This window comes from Panicum hallii, chromosome 4, assembly GCF_002211085.1.
Source record: "Panicum hallii strain FIL2 chromosome 4, PHallii_v3.1, whole genome shotgun sequence".
NCBI lineage: Eukaryota > Viridiplantae > Streptophyta > Magnoliopsida > Poales > Poaceae > Panicum > Panicum hallii.
In genome coordinates this window covers 2,542,522-2,560,627 of record NC_038045.1, presented here as the reverse complement: position 1 = coordinate 2,560,627, position 18,106 = coordinate 2,542,522, and the positions used below count along the sequence as shown (strand labels likewise).

The 18,106-nt window shown below is 46.3% G+C and overlaps 2 protein-coding genes, 1 long non-coding RNA gene, 12 other non-coding genes and 1 pseudogene across 17 annotated transcripts; all 16 read left to right on the top strand.

The window, feature by feature from the left end:
- The first annotated feature begins 5,052 nt into the window (after positions 1 to 5,052).
- On the top strand, positions 5,053 to 8,441 carry LOC112888624 (peroxidase 3). The gene is made up of 4 exons (XM_025954893.1): positions 5,053 to 5,376; positions 5,472 to 5,663; positions 5,773 to 5,935; positions 7,724 to 8,441. Exons 1-4 carry the CDS (start codon positions 5,170 to 5,172, stop codon positions 8,149 to 8,151), a joined length of 990 nt encoding a protein of 329 aa, XP_025810678.1. The 5' UTR covers positions 5,053 to 5,169; the 3' UTR covers positions 8,152 to 8,441.
- A 1,729-nt stretch (positions 8,442 to 10,170) lies between these two features.
- Positions 10,171 to 13,255, top strand: LOC112888622 (uncharacterized vacuolar membrane protein YML018C). The gene is made up of 4 exons (XM_025954890.1): positions 10,171 to 10,660; positions 11,170 to 11,756; positions 11,981 to 12,401; positions 12,667 to 13,255. The coding sequence occupies exons 1-4, from the start codon at positions 10,621 to 10,623 to the stop codon at positions 12,978 to 12,980; spliced, it is 1,362 nt and encodes a 453-aa protein (XP_025810675.1). The 5' UTR covers positions 10,171 to 10,620; the 3' UTR covers positions 12,981 to 13,255.
- A 970-nt stretch (positions 13,256 to 14,225) lies between these two features.
- Positions 14,226 to 17,864, top strand: LOC112888631. Of its 3 annotated transcripts, XR_003227868.1 has the most exons (3): positions 14,226 to 14,286; positions 15,178 to 15,234; positions 15,368 to 17,864. It is a non-coding gene; the product is annotated as an uncharacterized LOC112888631 (long non-coding RNA). The 3 variants fall into 3 exon arrangements; XR_003227867.1 differs by having other exon boundaries at positions 14,249 to 14,286; positions 15,178 to 17,864; XR_003227869.1 differs by lacking the exon at positions 15,178 to 15,234 and having other exon boundaries at positions 14,254 to 14,286.
- On the top strand, positions 14,385 to 14,478 carry LOC112891226. Its single transcript, XR_003228454.1, has one exon. It is a non-coding gene; the product is annotated as a small nucleolar RNA Z157/R69/R10 (small nucleolar RNA).
- LOC112891221 lies at positions 14,556 to 14,657 on the top strand. The gene has a single exon (XR_003228450.1). It is a non-coding gene; the product is annotated as a small nucleolar RNA Z157/R69/R10 (small nucleolar RNA).
- On the top strand, positions 14,740 to 14,868 carry LOC112891240. The gene has a single exon (XR_003228468.1). It is a non-coding gene; the product is annotated as a small nucleolar RNA snoR80 (small nucleolar RNA).
- Positions 15,058 to 15,148, top strand: LOC112891304. The gene has a single exon (XR_003228524.1). It is a non-coding gene; the product is annotated as a small nucleolar RNA R38 (small nucleolar RNA).
- Positions 15,205 to 15,290, top strand: LOC112891237. Its single transcript, XR_003228465.1, has one exon. It is a non-coding gene; the product is annotated as a small nucleolar RNA snoR20a (small nucleolar RNA).
- On the top strand, positions 15,378 to 15,487 carry LOC112891235. The gene has a single exon (XR_003228463.1). It is a non-coding gene; the product is annotated as a small nucleolar RNA Z107/R87 (small nucleolar RNA).
- On the top strand, positions 15,548 to 15,646 carry LOC112891271. The gene has a single exon (XR_003228493.1). It is a non-coding gene; the product is annotated as a small nucleolar RNA R30/Z108 (small nucleolar RNA).
- Positions 15,760 to 15,854, top strand: LOC112891229. The gene has a single exon (XR_003228457.1). It is a non-coding gene; the product is annotated as a small nucleolar RNA snoR31/Z110/Z27 (small nucleolar RNA).
- Positions 15,991 to 16,073, top strand: LOC112891236. The gene has a single exon (XR_003228464.1). It is a non-coding gene; the product is annotated as a small nucleolar RNA snoR77Y (small nucleolar RNA).
- LOC112891227 lies at positions 16,541 to 16,706 on the top strand. Its single transcript, XR_003228455.1, has one exon. It is a non-coding gene; the product is annotated as a small nucleolar RNA Z112 (small nucleolar RNA).
- LOC112891245 lies at positions 16,766 to 16,916 on the top strand. Its single transcript, XR_003228472.1, has one exon. It is a non-coding gene; the product is annotated as a small nucleolar RNA snoR2/U65 (small nucleolar RNA).
- LOC112891265 lies at positions 16,948 to 17,066 on the top strand. The gene has a single exon (XR_003228488.1). It is a non-coding gene; the product is annotated as a small nucleolar RNA SNORD14 (small nucleolar RNA).
- On the top strand, positions 17,150 to 17,261 carry LOC112891266 (annotated as a pseudogene).
- Positions 17,865 to 18,106: the final 242 nt, after the last annotated feature.

Genomic DNA, 18,106 nt, shown 5'->3' with positions numbered 1-18,106 from the left:
CTTTGAGAATTCCTTTGCCTAGTTTTTTTCTTTTCAGTTCTCATAGGTCCTTGATATACTAGCTGAAAATCAATACTTGACCGACTGCGTCACAGTGCTCAGGTAAGGTGGCAGTAGTTCGAAAGCGTGAAAGTGGGAAGAATTAAGATAGATAGCGAGCCTATTTGAAATGATACCAGACATTGCAATGATGGCAGTTGAGTTAGGACTATGTTAATAAGTACTACCTGAGGTGAGTAGGGAGCCCACTTTCAAATAAGTAAAAAGGAAGAAGTGACCACTTTCAAATAAGTAAAAAGGAAGAAGTGACTGGAGTGAAACTAGGCAGAGGTTAGAGTCAAAGGAGGAGCCACCATGGTCAAAGCCCCAAGGATGCGTGGGTCTAGTCTGGTCGTGACCCTCGATCAAACCATCCTAGCAATGCCCAGCTCCCAGCTGCCCTGCAGGTTCGTCGTCGTTGGGGCCAGATCCGGGTGTGCTTGACGACAGCGACGGCGGACAGCAACGTCGCAACCGACTGATGAAAGCGTCTCAAAGCTTCATCACCAATGCTGCAGTGCTTGCCTTCGTTCTCAACGTCGTCGTCTTCTGCTCAGAGGCATGCACAGTGCTATCACCCCGCGGCAAGCGGGTGCTAGTTCGTGTGGGCGGGCGTCACATGAACAACCAATCCACCACTTACCCCATGTGATGACAGATTAACAATGGGTATGACGGCGGCAGCTACTGTAGCCACGCTATTAGCGAAGGAATCGTCTTTAAGAGATGAAATTAACGAGCTTGATATGGATAGAGATTATTAAGGGAAGACGGATCGGCAGGGACGAGACGACAATGGCTAGAGTTCACGAACACCCATCGTGGTCTAATGGCTGGCAGGCACTGCATGCAATGCAACGCCTAGTGGTCATCATCACCAGCCACTTTTAATGGAATTATCGGTTGCTTTTTGTCCCTTTTTGTTCGCTTCTTTGCAAGCCCCTTTCAGTTTCTCGGTGAAGCTAGTTGTTACTGGATGGAATGGGTCTCTTCACTGGTTACACTTTTCTTTTGGATGGAGAAAATATCTTCATCAATCACTTAGCCTTCACAAAGAATCTCTGAACTCGTAAAACAAAAACAGAAAACAGAGAGAATCTTTGAATGAATCGTAGGCTAAATTTGAAAAAAAAATGTTTATATCCGCAGCTACTATAGGATTAATATAGCAAAATGCTGGATGCTGATTTGCTGAACATGGCTCTATTACCACCTATCATTACGGTTGGGCCCCCACACAGCCTGAAAGCGAGGGGTGTCGTTGACAACCTACCTCTGACAGAGATGCAAATGTCTAGGTCATTTCCAAGGGCATGATTTGCCCATGAAAAAAGGGCATGTGTCTCAGACGCTAACCCTTCCTGGTCATCTTTGCACAGGGACAGTCACTCTGAAGCTGTGCTGTAGCCTAGATCTGTTTTTTTAATGAAAAGAGCCTAGAGATGTGCCTGTTCCTGAGCTCTCTTGAGCCTGAGCTTGTTTGCCCTTGCAAGTGATCCTCATGTGGTACCAGGGCCTGTTTAGATTGCAACTTTTTATAACTTTTGGCACTTTTGCTACTGTAGCGCTTTTGTTTGTATTTGACAAATTTTATCTAATCATGGACTAACTAGGCTTAAAAGATTTATCTCGTGATGTACAATTAAACTGTGCAATTAGTTATTTTTTTTACATACATTTACTGCTCCATGCATGTGTCCCAAAATTGATGTGATGGGGAGAGAGTGTAAAAAGTTGGAATTTTGAAGGGATTTAAACAAGGCCCCAGTCAAGAAAGCTAGAGATGCTACGGTGATTGGCTTATTGCATCTACAATTCTGCAAATGTTTTAAGAGGTTTCACAGCCTGCAAGGTCTTGAGCTTATTGTCGATTAGCTGTCACTAAGAGCTGGGGGATGCATCGAGCTGAGCTCAGTTAGGTAACTGGTTCTAGTCGTGTGCTCATCTCATAACCCCACTTACTTTTGTTATTTAAAATGATGTGGCTAACAGAGCAAAACTATACTTGTGCTTAACCTATCTGATTAGACGGCGCAACGAACTTACGGCATGAAGTCAGTTGTATCTGAATGTATTGGCTGGAGTTGGGGGAAAATGAGTGAGACGTGATACTGCAAATTATTAGCTGCATTCAAAAACCCGACTCGCTTTGTACTCCCAAATTCCAATTCTTTAAAGAGTTGTTCGTGCATGATCACGCATTGTTTATCTGGTATTCTGGTGTCCGGCAAGCTTGCATTTCCGTCTTGGTCCAAGTGAAGGGAGAGTAAGGTGCTTCTGAAGAAAGATTGCCATTCTATTGGCCACAAAGTACAGACACAAAAACACGTCAGTTGCAACAGTGTCCTTAACAAAAGGGGTCATGACAAAATGGTATCTCACTTATGAACATAAGAACAAACGGAAGCGGGTCGATTACCGCACAGTTTTTAGGCGTTGCTGGTGTATTATATCCACCTCAATAATTCTCTCATTCAGGACAACTGTCTGCTAACATCTTGAGCTGGGTAGCATGAAGACTTCTTGAGCAACACACACCAGTTAATTCGCTAGTCTTGATTATGGCTTCCCATGACAGGGTGTCATGGGCACAAAGCTGCATGAACAGCCACTGCCTAAAAAGGTGTTGCACTGGCTAGTATGAGTGATGAGCATATGCATGCACACTATTCCCATCATGGTCCATATGGTGTACCCTACTAATCAGCTGATTCTGTTCTTGAGAGCAATCAGGATTTTGTAGGCTGGTCCTGCACTAACCTGTCCAGAGCTGCTGAGAGGCATTGCAAAATGAACTTGCATCAGCTTGTAGCTAGGCTGATCGATCATCAGGCCTCCTCCAACAGGCTCAGTGAAATCGCCGGCTGAGGTGGAGATCCATCTGAGTAAAAAAAAGCAAAAGATATTCCCAGCACTTCTTAATCTCAGTGCCCCCTCTCTTATTGTTCTGCCAAACTAGCCGGCGAAATTACAGCTAGCGCAGCACCTTTTATGATTTCTCTCTCCACCATGTCATCAGATACCAGCTGCTACTTGTTGGAGGAGACCTCAGCGGAACACAAGCCTACACTTCCTAGGTTGGCATTGCTTGTATCCCACAACATTGACACCATTTTGATGATGGTCCTGGTCACAAGTCATTCCAGTAGATCTTCAGATCTTCGTACTACGAGCAAAGTTGAAAGAAATAAATCTGCAGGCTGTACTAGCTAGGGACTAGGCACTCTAGCAGGGAGGGGAAAGAAGATATGAGGAAGAGGAATGCGTGCGAGGCGAGGCCACTGCAGCTTTTGATGGGCTTGGCCCTGATCTTTCCCCTCCGTGACTGAAGCCCTCGGCTCACCTACTTTGTCTCACATCAGCCATGGAGCATTGGAGCACGTGAAAACTGCAACGCGATGCTGAATTTTGGGCGCAAAAGAAAGAATTATGATCAGCTGATATGATCGGCGCTTGTCTGCTCGCATTTATCCATTTTGTCGCCAAGAATACGAATCAAAATGTCGCGGCAGAATACGATGCTGTGATGCTGCTGAACCTGCTCTCTGTGACAAGAACCGGCCAGCGTATCAGGATTGCTAGGCGCCAGCGGCATCAGCCGAGGCCGTCGGTGAGCGCGACGAGAGAGAGACAAGGACCAGGAGCTGGCCGAGTGTTGCCAGGGACTCAGGAGCTAGAAACACGGGGGTCCGGTGAGCGGTGGCACGCGAGAACCACCCGGCGCCTTTTGGAGGCGATCGGGACTATTCATTCATTCAGTAGTCCGGCCGGGAGTATGGGCACGAACAGTGCCATCTGTAACGGAAAAGAAAGCTAAAGGAACTGATGAAGCTAGCTTCTTGGACACTGGACAGGAACAGCAGCACGGGCCTTGGGGAGGAGTTACGTATTTACGTGCCTCTCCTCTCTTCTCCTGCAGCCGACCCGATTCCTGGCAGCCACGCGTGAGCTACCAGGAGGCTACCATCATGGGGCACGTCCTCGACCTCTGCAGAACCCGTCCTGACAAATGATCACAGGCGTGCCATGCTGAACCAGAGCTGCTGGCCTGCTGCTGGCAAGTAACCTGATGTTGCCCCGAGATCTGACGAAGAATGTGCTGTTAGCATCAGCAGGCACGATCTGGTACGTGCAGAGTGCGAGTGCACAGCGTGATGCGGCGGTCTGAAGGTACGAGGACAGGGTACCGGAAGATGCAGAGTGCACAGTCCAGTTGCTCACAGATTTCCCGCCCGGCTGGGCTGATAGCCTGATATGATACAGCTTTATCGTGCGTTCATGTGGGAGCTTGTTCTGTACTCTGCTCCCCTGTCTCCTCGCGCTGAGTGGAATCGTGTGTGCAGAAAAAAGAGCAGGAGCTCGAAAGCGTAAAGGAAAGGTACGAGCTTGTGACGGGCTCCACCGGCTGCCTCGGCGTGATTTCCTTCACCAATCAGCACACTGGGATACGGAGGGCAAAAGACGGTGGCTCTTCCTCGATCCCGATTCTGCATTCGGAGGCATTTTGGACCCGGGTCTACTGAACTTCTGAATTTTTCAGACGACGAGTGCCAAGTTGGCGTATTGTACGCCGTCGGCAGGGGCGGCAGTTGCAGAAGCCAAAAACTATCGGGTGGTCTGACGCGTACGCCACCTACGCTTGACGGGTGACACTTGGAGCGCGCCGCCCCGGCGACCGGCCGACCACGCCGACCCCGACGTGGCCCGGTCCTCCATTTGCGCAGCAGCGCGCGTTCGGTCCGGCGGCAGCGCGCACCGGACCAGTAGCCGCGAGTGAGCACGTCGGCTGCGTCCAACCGGGGAGGCTGGGAGCTCGCTTGCCTCTACCGACCAGCACGCCGGTAGTTCGGCCCGGCGCGGTCCGGCGACCGCGTCGGCCTCCTCGCTACCGGCTCGTCGGGGTAACAAATAGATGCGCGGGGCCGCGGCAACCAAACCCCACTAACCACTTGTGCCGCCGCCGCGGCGCGTGCCTCGCTGTTACCGTGTGTATATATAGCCCGGAACCCGGCTCTCGGAATCCTGTACCAGCTCGAGGCGACAGTCAGAGGCGAGCAGGCAGCTGCCAGCCACTAGTCAATAGAGCCTCGAAAGCAGCGGAGCACAGCGCCGGCGAGTGATCGGAGCGAGATGGCGAGAATTGCGCTGGCGGCGCTGCTGCTGGTGGTCGCCGTCCTTGCCGGCGGCGCGCGGGCGCAGCTGATGGAGGGGTTCTACGCGCACAGCTGCCCGCCGGCGGAGAAGATCATCAAGGACTACGTGATGGAGCACATCCCCCGCGTACCAGGCATCGCCGCCACCCTCCTCCGCACCCACTTCCACGATTGCTTCGTCAGGGTACGTAGCCGTAGCGTGCGCCCGCCGGCGAGCTCTGCTTCTTCTTCCTGCGAGCTGATGGCGGCCAATGCGTGCGCCTTGATCCATCCCTGCAGGGCTGCGACGCGTCGGTGCTGCTCAACGCGACGGGCGGGAACGAGGCGGAGAAGGACGCGGCGCCCAACCTGACGCTGCGCAGCTTCGGCTTCATCGACCGCATCAAGGCGATCGTCGAGAAGGAGTGCCCCGGCGTCGTCTCCTGCGCCGACATCCTCGCGCTCGCCGCCCGCGACTCCGTCGTCGTCACCGTGAGTACCCGCCCCGCCCACCCACCGTCCACCGAAGCATTCGCCGCCGCCCACATGGCCATGCCGCGCGCCAGCTAGCTCGCTCGCTGACACGCTGAGGGTGCTGCAGGGCGGGCCGTTCTGGAGCGTGCCGACGGGGCGGCGCGACGGCACGGTGTCCATCAAGCAGGAGGCGCTGGACCAGATCCCCGCGCCCACCATGAACTTCACCGAGCTCCTCCAGTCCTTCCAGAACAAGAGCCTCAACCTCGCCGACCTCGTCTGGCTCTCAGGTAACCGAAAACCTAAACCCCTCCTCGCTCATGCCTCCATTGCCACCGCCATCCAGAGCTCAGTTACACTGCTTTCTTTTCACCTGACAAGTTCAACAATTTGGTAAAACAAACAAACAAACAGTAAGATTCTTTTCACCTGCCAATTCATTACACGAACAGTGACAGGGCTGATTAGAGTGTACTATGTCGGTTACTTTGTAGTGATCCGTTCGAACGTGCGGATCCCAACGGCACCGACACACAGAGTGATGTTACATTTGCCGAGTGGATCATCATTTGTTTCGAGAACACGTTTGCTCAGGCTGGCATAAGCTGTGTGATTGTACTAGGTGACTACTAGAAACAACAGAGGTAGCTTGAGCTTGTTGATTATGTGTTGAGCCGGCAGCTAGCACACGCAGACACGCTCCTACCCACTCATTCTCAGCACTTCTTTAGCAGCACTGTCATGTGTACATTGAACAAACAGTAGGAGCCTAGAACAATATTTTAGCAGCAGTTAGTTCCATGTCATGGCCGGATTGGACAGACACCTGAACATGCACAGACAGCATGCCTTGATTACCTACCACTACATGACTGTTGGCATCATTTGCCAGTCAGATCTATCTACCCAAAACAGACCAAAGGTTCTGTCAGTCAAATTTAAACATAAAAGGCTAAAGTTCAGCAATCAGCATGCGCAAACCAATCTGTTCTAGAATGAATCCAGCCAACAGAAAAGGAGGCATTTAAACTGGACAACGACCAGTCTGTTCATCTCCCGTCTTCGGTTCGGTGCCGTGAATAGCACAGCTGCGCTTAGTCGTCGGGAAGAGACATGGTAGTTAACATCTAAATGATGGTTTTGTCCTGTCTATGTAGCTGGAGGTTGGTAGCTGGAAAATGACTCAGTATCACAGTGATGGGTATGGAACGCATACAGACAACTCCCCAGACTGAAAGCACTGCGATTCTACCATGCTATACTAAATTAAAAGAATAAATTTGACTAAAAAAATTACTAAGATAACTGAAAGAAATGAAACTGACCGCCTAAACCCCAGGCTTACCTTACATATCATTCTTCAGAGCATGCATGTCATCTTGCTAAAACAGGATGGATGGCTTGTGTTCAAGGTTGGAATCTGAATATATGTACACTCATCAATTCATCATGTGATGAGGACATCATCTAAAGACTACAATGTCGCTTTGACTGGTCTGTGTCACCGACGGGCACAATAGATCTTATATATATATATATATATATATATATATATATATATATATATATATATATATATTAACGTACTTGTAGCTACTCATGCCTGTCCTGATATTAACGGGCAACCTGTCCTGAACGCTGCTGCTAACTACCATAGAAATCAGTTTGTTCCAAAGCATCTATAAGATTAGTAGGATGCATTATCAATTCTTTTAGTGTGAAAACTTCCAACATGATTGTTCTAAGATAGTCCTTTTCCTAGGACAGAAACTTCTGAATGTGAAGTAGGTGTAGGTTGATGTTGTTGCATTCATAGCATCATGTGCATACTTGACATTCCTAGCTAGTTGGCAACTGCAGAGATGGTTCTGAACCTATTGTATTTGTGTCACTCAGTCCACGGAGTAATTTCGAAAACTCTACGCTGAATATAAAATTTCCTCCAAATTCTTAGCCATCTTGCAACTGTCACTGAATTACTGCTGTGACGTGCTAATCTGTGTTTGCTATCTGAATATTGTGGTTGCAACTCACCTGCCATCCGCTGATGACCGATCACTCATGCTAATGCTATGCAGGGGCTCACACAATCGGCATCGGGCACTGCAACTCCTTCAGCGAGCGCCTCTACAACTTCACCGGCCGCGGCGGCCCCGGCGATGCCGACCCGTCGCTGGATCCGGCGTACGCGGCGAACCTGCGGCGGACCAAGTGCCCGACGCCGACGGACAACACCACCATCGTGGAGATGGACCCGGGCAGCTTCCGGACCTTCGACCTGAGCTACTACCGGGGCGTGCTCAAGCGGCGGGGCCTGTTCCAGTCGGACGCGGCGCTGATCACCAACGCGGCGGCCAAGGCCGACATCCTCAGCGTGGTGAACGGGCCGCCCGTGCTGTTCTTCCAGGTGTTCGCGGCGTCCATGGTGAAGATGGGCGCCATCGAGGTGAAGACCGGCTCCGAGGGCGAGATCAGGAAGCACTGCGCCGTCGTCAACAAGCACTAGGGCGACATTGGGGACCCCGGAGAAATGGTTCGATTTCTTCGGAGATGCTTGGGATACCGGTGGTGGATACATGGATTGTGGTGTCTGCACGTTCGGTTTTTTTTTTCTAATTGTATTCTTTTGTTTCCTTTGTGCTGTTCATTGGGGTGATTTTTTTTTTAGTTTCTGTTTTCAGCTGTAACTGTAACTATGTCATGTACGCATTTTGTTCTTGTTATTCCTGCAACTGTAAGTTATTTCAGTGATTGATATACATGGCGGTGAAAATAAAAAAGTGGGACGTTCTGTCATTCAGACCGTGTCTTTTGTCCATTTTGCCACGATTCTGGAACGGGATTGACTTGACTGACACTGCTCTTGACAGTACGTGATCGCTGTTGCAAATGCATATGCGTAGAGCAGATGATGGACAGGATGCTAGCAGAGCACCGGACCGACCTTGGCGAAATCTGGAACTGCACAGCATTATTAAAAAAATGTACCGGCGGTCCTTAATTAAATTCGTAAGGATGTGTCATTTATATAGATAAAAGTGTGTTGTTTAGGTTCGTTAACTTCGAAAATACATTTTTAGGTCTATAAACTTTTAAAATTGTTCATCGCAGTTGCATACGTATTCACGTAATGCTAACATGGCACGTCGACTGTACCTTTCTGAAACTGTCGAGATGGATTACGATGAGAATTGACGTTGTGGTCTTAGTTTTCTTCTCCACCGTACCACCTCCCTCTTCTCCCTCTTGGTCGGCAGTTCGCTTATCAATTTTGCCACTTGCTGGGACCGCCTAAGGCTGCCGCTCGGGCACCTCCCGCTATGGTGGCTAGGGTCACGTCAGTGATGGCGATGGTACGCGCTATGTCCGGTTATGCGGTGGACGCATTAGTCGACGTGGTGGGTGGGCCAAAGAGCGGCACCGATGGCATGACGGCCCGTGCGGGGTTGGATCGGAGAGATTGAGAGAAAAGAGAGATAAATGAGATGGGAGATATACAGCCAGTGTGTCATATCAGTATTACGTTCACACGTGGATACATATGGACCTATAATAAATAATTTAAAAAATTTGTGGATCCAGAAATACAGTTTCGGAGTCGACGGACCTAAATGACACATCCTTTCAAGTTTATGGATTCAGAAATATACTTTCGGAGTTGACGGATATGAATGATACACCCTTATAAATTTAGGAATCAAGGTGCATTTTACTCTTACTAAAATTCAGAATCTCGCTGCTTGTTGGTACCCGAACTTATACAATTTGCGCATCAGCATAACGTGGATGCGCCATGGAACTCGTCCACGTGGATATAAGTTCCTACAACTATGTGTTTGATGATGAAGCATGTAGTCGTATTTCTTATTTCCCATTTCGACATAATATAGACTTTAGTGATGTAATAAATAGTGAGATAGACGAGATCTCCGGACAAGAGCCCCAAGATTTAGGTCCCGCTTGGACCCGAGGACTTATTTTTATCCTTAAATTTGGCATAGACTAATTAGGACTAATTGCTAATCTAATTGTATTGATTATGGCTAATTGGTAGGTAGAATCTATTAGCATTGATTAGTTCACACTTAGTTTATATTTAGTCTATTATCAAATATCCGAGTTCTCTTATTTTAGTCCTCCAAACGGGAGCCTTACATTTTGTACATGAAGGAGCAATTCGTGCACCCCACATTAACTTGCATTTTGATCGTCGAGAAATTGATTGAGAAATGGTTGCGTTGAATGCTTGAATGCCTTAAGAGGAAGCTAAGCTTTGGAACTGTGTATTATTTGACCATTTGTAGTGTACAGATATTGGGTGTATACTTGTGGACACCCACCTAATTCTTGACAGGCCATATTCTCCGTCACCATCACGCGACAAGAGGGAAAATCACGTGTTCCACGAGTCCATCAATTAAATATTTTTGTTAAGAAGGGAAAAAAGATGATAGTTAGGCCGGGCGGCTGACACTGACACCGGGGCCCACAGCACGAAGAAGAGGCGACCGAGCCCGCACCAACCAACCGACCGGGGACGGACGCCCACGGCCACCCGCACGGCCGCACCCCACCTCCTGACCTCCGCATCCGCGTGCGCCTGCGAGTTCCCCCCGAACTCGCCGGCCACCGCCGCTCCCGACCGCACCAACGCCAGGCCGCCGCCGCTGCGTCCGAGCCTCCCCGCGCACTGCAGCGTCCCCGTGGAAGCGGGCGCGGGCTCGTCTCTCCTTCACGCGCGCCCCGTCGGCCAGGAACCCGCTAAGGCCACCCGTCGCCACGCGCCCACGCCGGAGTTGTGCCCCCGGCCGCAGGGGGGGCGTTGGTTTGCGTGCGCATCCCCGTAGCTGCCACGCGGATGTCGCGGTGCGTGGCTCGCTGAGGAGGGGCGGCCGAGAGGGGCACAGAGCGGGCGGGAGGAACCGGGATCCGGGTTTTGGTCGGCGAGGTGGCGGTGTCCATTGAGATCGGATCCATGGGCTCGTCCTCCCAGCAGGATTCGGCCTCCGCGCCAGGTCATTCGGCTCTCGCCATATCCTTTCTGCCAAATTCCGTGCTCCTTTTATTACCAGCGAGTTCGTCATACTCGGGTGCGGATTATGTCCAACGAATTTGCTGATTCCGATGCTACAATGGGGGGTTTTGCGTGCTTCGCTCGTCTTCTCATTCGTTATCGCTGTTGGAAGACAGTCGTGCTTGGGGTTCTAAAGACCGTGGGTTGGGTTTCCTAGTTAGGAACCGCTCCTTGGTTTGCAATGGGCGAATTGGGCACACCACTTGCCGCAAAACAAGCAAACTGTTATTGCCCTCAGAAAAGAAAAAGAAGAGCAATCTGTTACTAGTATTGGGACATAAGCGGGAATATGCAAGCTTATAGAGTAGTTTGTTTGTGCCTAATTGTCCGAACGGAAAATATTTGTTCCTTCTTCCTCCAAGTGTCCGTTTTCTCTATATAACAGAAGTCCCGAAGCCTTAGCAAATTGGTGTGTAGTCTGGTGCCTAATGTTAAACTTATTGTTAACAGGAAGTTTGGAGGGTGTTGATGGCAGCAGAAGCATCATCAGCAGGTGGACAAAAATGACGAGCACAGATACATGGAGATGGTACCTCGGGTTGATTTACATTGTTGCTGTGGCGAGCATATGGATTGCCGCTAGCTACATTGTGCAGTCTGTTGTTGATGGTGGTGTTTCGCCGTTCTTGATCACCTACATATGTAACTCGCTGTTTGTTGTCTACATTCCCATAATCGAGGTTGCCCGGTACTTTGAGGATTCTGTCAGCAACTTTTGGACAAAGTTGAAATGCAAGAATGCTGAAAGCCTGCAGCAGCCTGCAGATCTGGAGAGTGTGAATCTTCTCCAAAGTGGTGGACATGAGATCAATGCAGCCTCGGATCAATCACAAACAAGGTCACCTGAAGACACTTCAATTCCAGATGCAAGCTTCCCTGCCCAGACAAAACTTAATGTTGCAGATTGCAGCAAAGGATTGGATGCAAAAGGACGCTGGACGCGCGCTCGTGTAGCCAAAGTCAGCATGGTAGTCTGCCCTTTTTGGTTCCTTGCCCAGCTAACATTCAACCTGTCTCTAAGATACACCACTGTTACGGTAAGTGTTTCTAGAAATAATTGCATGCTACTTCCATGTTGACATATACTTTTGAGTTTAGGGGTGCAAATTGGTGCCTAAGGGCTAAATATTCTGGAAAACTAGTACAAATAATTGAACTATAGAGGATCGGTGGATACCCTTAGGGGCACCAAGTCTCACCCCTACTTTTGTCCTGTCATTAGTCAGGTCTATAATATTCTCCTGTTTCTCTGGATTTGCAGTCAAACACGATCCTGAGCACCACGTCAAGCCTCTTCACTTTCTTGGTTGCATTAGTATTTCTTGGAGAAACATTCACATGGTTGAAGCTAGTCAGTGTGCTTCTCTGCATGGGAGGAACAATAATTGTTAGCCTGGCTGATTCAAGTAGCACGGTTAATGCTATTGCCACAAACCCTCTTCTCGGAGATTTCCTTTCTATTTTTTCTGCTGGTTGTTATGCTATATATATCACCTTGATAAGAAAAAAATTGCCTGATGAGAAGGAAGGTGAAGGCCAAGTGAGTATGGCTCAGTTCCTGGGGTTCCTTGGACTGTTTAATATGTTGTTTTTCCTCCCTGTTGCGTTGGTGTTGAATTTTGCCAAGCTGGAGCCGTTCCACAGGCTGACATGGGAGCAAGTTGGTCTTATTGTCGGAAAAGGTAGGTTTGCTCTTTATTCATGAAGCTTCTTTTTTTTTTACTGTCAGATGCATTTTTTTTCTCTTGAACGCGCAGGAGAACTGCGCATCATTATATTAAGAAGAAATACTGTCAGATGCATCAGGTGCTCATTCGTAACATGAGTGATAATAGTACATCGTGTTTGTATGCTGTTGCAATAATATATGGGAATAGCTAAAGGAAAGTGATCTGTAGACTGAGAAATGAATTGCTGCTAACTTATGATATGTGACATTCTTTGCAGGTTTGTTAGACAATGTTTTGAGCGACTACCTGTGGGCGAAAGCGGTCCTTCTCACAACAACTACAGTCGCTACGGCTGGCCTCACAATTCAAGTCCCAATTGCTGCCATTGTGGACACGCTCACTGGTCATGCCCCGCATCTACTGAGCTATGTTGGAGCTGCTGCTGTACTTGTTGGTTTTGCTGGAATCAACATCCCAGCTGGAGAGTCTCCACAGGCTGCTCAGCAAGAGCAGGAAACTCCAATTGTAAGCATGGTTGATGAGCCGCTTCATTTGCCCAGCAGTAGGAATGCTACTGATGCTATCTCATAGTCGCAGCCTGGTTTGTTTGTTTAGAGTTCTTGCGACAGCGTGTAATTATCAAGCAATGTCTTTAATATTCCCTTTGAACCGTGACACCTGAACAGAAGAGATGGACATGAGTTAGGAGTAGCGTACCTTCAGCAACAAGGGTTTTGGGCTTTGTATTTATCGTGTAATTCATTACATCTGTACAACCGAGTCTCATATTGGGACATAAATAAAACCCATCTGGCCATATGTAAGATCTTCTGTACATGGTGAAATGATGTTATTTGTTACGGCAATGGGACCTGAAAATTCTAGTTCAAGCTTTTAATCTTCAGCATGTATTTACTTTATTACTCGCAACAAACTTACTCCTTCCATCCTATAAAGTGTTCTTTTAACTTTGTTTTAAGTCAAATTATCCTAAGTTTGATCAAAGTAACATAATCATCGAACGAGCGGTTAGTTTTTTAACACAAATCTTGGGATTCCGAGTTTTCGTGGTCCAATTATGGTGAGATTTTTCGTGGTCCAACTATGGTAAAATTTTTATGGTAGGCTAATAATTATATGCTTGAGCTGTAGTAAAAGGTTCATGCTCATTTGATCATTTTTGCTTGAGCAACTAAATTCCAAGCTATATTAGAGATTCTTCGGTTGTCTCAAGCATACATGATCCAATAAGCATAAATTTTCTACTACAGCTCAAGCATATAATGATTAGCCTACCATAAAAATTTTACCATAATTAGATCACGGAACTGTAGTTATGAATTAATTATAAAAATTATACATCTAAAAGTACAATAAAATTATTTTACTAAATTATATCATATAATATGTTTACTTCATAGATCTACTCAAGTGAAGTCCAACAAAATTGGATTTTCTATTTTATGATGTTTTTTGATTTACTATAATTTTTTTAAAATTCAGCAAAATAAAATATAAAAGAAAAAGAGCAAAATAACTGGAAGAAATCAGCTAGGGAGGTCATGTGTTGGTATCGTGAGTTGAAGGAGTCCAGACAAATGATTTTATTGTCCAGGTAAAAATAACTTTTTCCTTTATGAAATCTTTGTGGGACAATCTTTGTTTTGGTTGAACGAATAGCCCAGGTCCTATCCACCAAGTAAAGCCCAAGTCCCAAATAGCATTCTCTCCTTCGGTGCATAATAAGGCCCAGAAAGCCCAGGGTTTCTAGGTTTTCTTCCTGCCCGCACTCCCAACATCCCGTCGCCGCCATGCAGGCTATAAATTAAGGCAGACCCGGCCTCTCTGTATCACCCTAGGGTTGCCATCCGCCGCCGCCGCTAGTGCTTCGCGTTAGGTCGGCGACGCACTTTATTTCCTCTTCGATTCGATTCAAGCTGTACTGTGGGTTAGATTTCCTTTTTCCTTTTTGTGGCGGCAACGGTTGATTTGAGATTGGGGCGGTGATGAGCAATTTTTGTGGACTAGAGTTTCCGATATTACCTCGGTAGTATTTGACGACCAAACCCTTGGCTGTCTGAGCTCCCAAATCTCTCTTATCAATCGTTTTATTTTTCTTAGTCTATCTATGTTGTTTTACTTCCTGTTGCAATTGTTGATTCGAGATTTCGAGTTGTGATGAACAACTGTGTTTTGGACTAGAGTTTCTGATACTGCTACATCGTGGTAGTAGCTGAAGACCAAACCCTTGGCTGTCTGAACTCAAATCTCGCAAATCAGCTATAGCGTTGTCGTCTTTAGAGTTTAGATTAGGTTTGTCTTCTAATTCTTCTAGCTAGATGCGTCCATTACCAATTCTGGAGGATTATTTCGTTTCTCTCGGTATAATGGCTCGGACGCGACATTCGATTCTTGTGGTTATATCCTGATCGGTGGCGTTTTTGGTGCCAATCCGATCCTGGAAAGGCCACATAAATTCAATCACATGTGAATTTGGTTTTATTTCTTAGGTTTGTGGGATCTAAAGGATGCGAAACTTCGAAAGGGACAACGCCTTATCTGTTTGATTGTGGCGTACCATGACAATTCTTTCATATTGAATAGGAAGATCTGATAGATCCCTCAAATTTATTTATTTTTCCTTTTCCTGTTTCTGGAGTCTGATTTGAGTTGTGAATGATGATAACACAAGTAAAATACAGTTATCCCTGTCTGATTCCTTCGAAAGGGTGCTGAGAATACTTTAATCTGACACGTGTTTTCCCTTTCATTCCGGTCTTTATTTTAGTATACGAAGTTCTTTTGTTGGATCTTGGCCTTTGATGACCTGATTGTTGCAGAATAGGTAAATATTTGCCTGATATCTGTTGATATTTCTCATGAACTAGGACGGTCTGAGGTCGTTTTATCATGGATGTACTTTGCAGCGCATTTGCTTTATGGTACCTTTATTGTTGCTTCTGTGGTTGGATGAACAGATTTGAATGAGATGGCTGTGACGACTCGGAAATATTCAAGCTCAACAGACCAAATCACATGTCTATCTCTGAAAATCGAGATTGATCTGTATGCCGATTATCCCGCTGAACCGAGCCATCTGAAATCTATCGTCTTCAGTTAATTGCCAGTTTAATTTTATGTTTGTATTGGATGGAGGAGTTTGTTTTGAAGAGGGCAAACAAGCTCCCTCTTCTGAAGACATTGAGGACGCTTGAGGGCAGAATCGAACAAATAAACCTATTGCCACCATTGAGTAACTAGGTATCGTATCTAATTTATTATTGTTTTGAAGTAACTTGATTTGAGACAGGCTTCAGCTGTGTGAGTGAAGCAGCCATCTTTGCATCTGAAGCCATCCTACCCATTCCTGTGTATCAGAGGATGAAACCTCGAAACAATCTTAGGACACCTTCTGACACAGCGTTTCCGCTGTGGATGAGAAGTCAATTCTTTTCTGATGATACTAAATGACTCATTTTGGTATGGCCTTTTGAAATTTCTTTTCACAGTTTTCTCGTCTTTTTAACCTTTTTTAGCATTTTATAAGATGACATTTATCCTTACTACCATTACATATCAGTTGACATGAATATAACAACAGAAGCCTATGAGGATTAGCTCTACATCTGGAATTACCGTCAGATTTACTTGTGACGACAATTGCCTGGCTTACTGAGGCTTAACCATTACTTGGATTTGATACAATCTATATTTTTTCCATGTTTCTGTCTATTTCATCCTGTTTCCAGTTTTAGTTATGCTATTGTGATCGTGTTGCATTTTATTCAAGGGCTTTGGCGTTTTTGCCCCTGTTTTGTGTGCCGCCTCCTTTTTGCTTTTTGTGATTTTGCCCTCGCCTTTTGGAAATTATCCTTTTTTTTGACATAGGCATATCTAGGAGTGCTCGATGTCAAAAGAAGTAAAATCACATAAGGCATTTCTGTCTTTTTGCTACAAATGTAACACCTTTTAACTTCTAACAAAATAGGTGTAAACTGGAACTTCATTTTCAAAAAAGCGAGGGCAAAATCGCACAATGCAAAACGGAGGGGTAAAATTACCATTGGCACGCCAAAGCCCCTTTTCCAAAGCCCCTTTTATTTAACACCCATCGGTGTTTTTTATTATACATTTACAGTTGTGCTATACTATTCCCAGTGATGATCCTGAGACCTACCGATAGGAAGTGCCGTTTCTCTCATCTGCAGGTGTCCATCCTTAGAGCATAACCTTTGTGGTTTGGTCTGGAGTGGAGTTCCCATCTGCAGATGTTTGATTCAGATGTGGTGTGTGATTTAAATCGGGTCTCTGAGGGATTGTATAAAACTATCTTTTATTTTATTTTGTAGCTTTGTGCATTGTTTGCCAGTCTCATGGGCCTGATGCCACGTCAATGGTAGCTTTGAGCATTAACCGGTGATGCTATGATTAGGCCTAAAAGGAGTTGTTTCAATGTTTCACATTTTGATAGGAACCTGGGGATGGCCACTCTATCTGTCCACAGAGCCGGTTTCTGTGATTACATTTACACTTCTATTCCTACCCTTTTGTTTTTATGTGGTGATGATGACACAGCTAAGGCTTGTTTCTCAACATTCGCAGTAGCCGCCTAAGAGCTTTCGCCCTGCCAGGCTTGAGAGCTAGTGCTGTTAGTTCCTTCCTTGGATGTCTGAGCCTTGTTTATTTTCCCACCTTGCATTTCATGTTTTAGAACATTGTTCAAATTGTCTTGCATCAGTACTTTTTTGCTATTTGTGCATTGCAGTAAAATCAAGGCTTGTTTCTCTACATTCTCAGTTGCCGCCCAAGAGTTTTCGCCCTGCCAGGCTTGAGAGCTAGTGCTGCTAAATCCTTCCTTGGATGTCTGCTGCAATCATGCAAATTCAATATGTTCTCTTGTGGTATTTGCCTACCATTGTTCCACTTGTCTCTTCTAGTGTTGTCTTTATTTATTATCCGTGCCCTATGATGATAGAATTTAGGCTTGTTTCTGTACATTACAGATTGTGCCTAATGGCTTCCTTACATGCTGCATCTTGCTGGTTCTCGTTCTGTTTTGCATTTTTTGGTGACAGCCAGTCCAGTTCAGCTGTTCTACGATATTGTAAGATTATGCCAAGAGGGGAACTGCTGGATAGTGGAGTAGAGCTTTAACACCAAAGGAAGTGGACTCCTCAGCCTTCTAGTGGAAGAAAATTACCAGGAAACTTTGGGTGGACAGTGCTGTGTAGCATTCCGTTTTTATCTTGTTCTCGTGTTCAGTATGACTGTGTGCATGATTTTATTTATGTTCAGTGTAATTTAATCAATTGTATTGGTATCTTTTCAGAGTTCTTTCTTGTTAATGTAAAGTACAGTAGTCCTTCGTCAAGTGAGTGCTTAGTTACTTTGGAAAGGCTACTCCTAGGACACTCAGTTGACTATATGTTGCAACTGTTATATTGTAGAAAATGAAATGAAAAATTGTTGAATCCTGTGACATTGGTGCAGAAGATTTATTCATGAAACACATTGTGCAGATTCCCTTTCTCGAAAAAAAAATTGTAGTAGCTTGCTTCCGCGCCTCCATAATTGTGGGCAATTTTGTTGATTACTTCGTTAACTTCTCTAAAATCAAAGGTTTTATTTCAGGCAGATGGAATATTCTGCTTGTACCGTTAACTACCCATTGCGGTCGATTTCAAGTATTTTGTTCCTGTTATAGTGATGCAGCAGAC

What these genes read in the sequence shown, in the direction of transcription:
- LOC112888624 (XM_025954893.1), top strand. Translation starts at nt 5,170, where the DNA reads ATGGCGAGAATTGCGCTGGCGGCGCTGCTGCTGGTGGTCGCCGTCCTT. An exon ending in GCGACTCCGTCGTCGTCACC is followed by an intron (nt 5,664 to 5,772) that starts GTGAGTACCCGC and finishes AGGGTGCTGCAG; the next exon opens with GGCGGGCCGTTCTGGAGCGT. An exon ending in CGACCTCGTCTGGCTCTCAG is followed by an intron (nt 5,936 to 7,723) that starts GTAACCGAAAAC and finishes AATGCTATGCAG; the next exon opens with GGGCTCACACAATCGGCATC.
- LOC112888622 (XM_025954890.1), top strand. Translation starts at nt 10,621, where the DNA reads ATGGGCTCGTCCTCCCAGCAGGATTCGGCCTCCGCGCCAG. An exon ending in GGATTCGGCCTCCGCGCCAG is followed by an intron (nt 10,661 to 11,169) that starts GTCATTCGGCTC and finishes TATTGTTAACAG; the next exon opens with GAAGTTTGGAGGGTGTTGAT. An exon ending in TAAGATACACCACTGTTACG is followed by an intron (nt 11,757 to 11,980) that starts GTAAGTGTTTCT and finishes CTGGATTTGCAG; the next exon opens with TCAAACACGATCCTGAGCAC.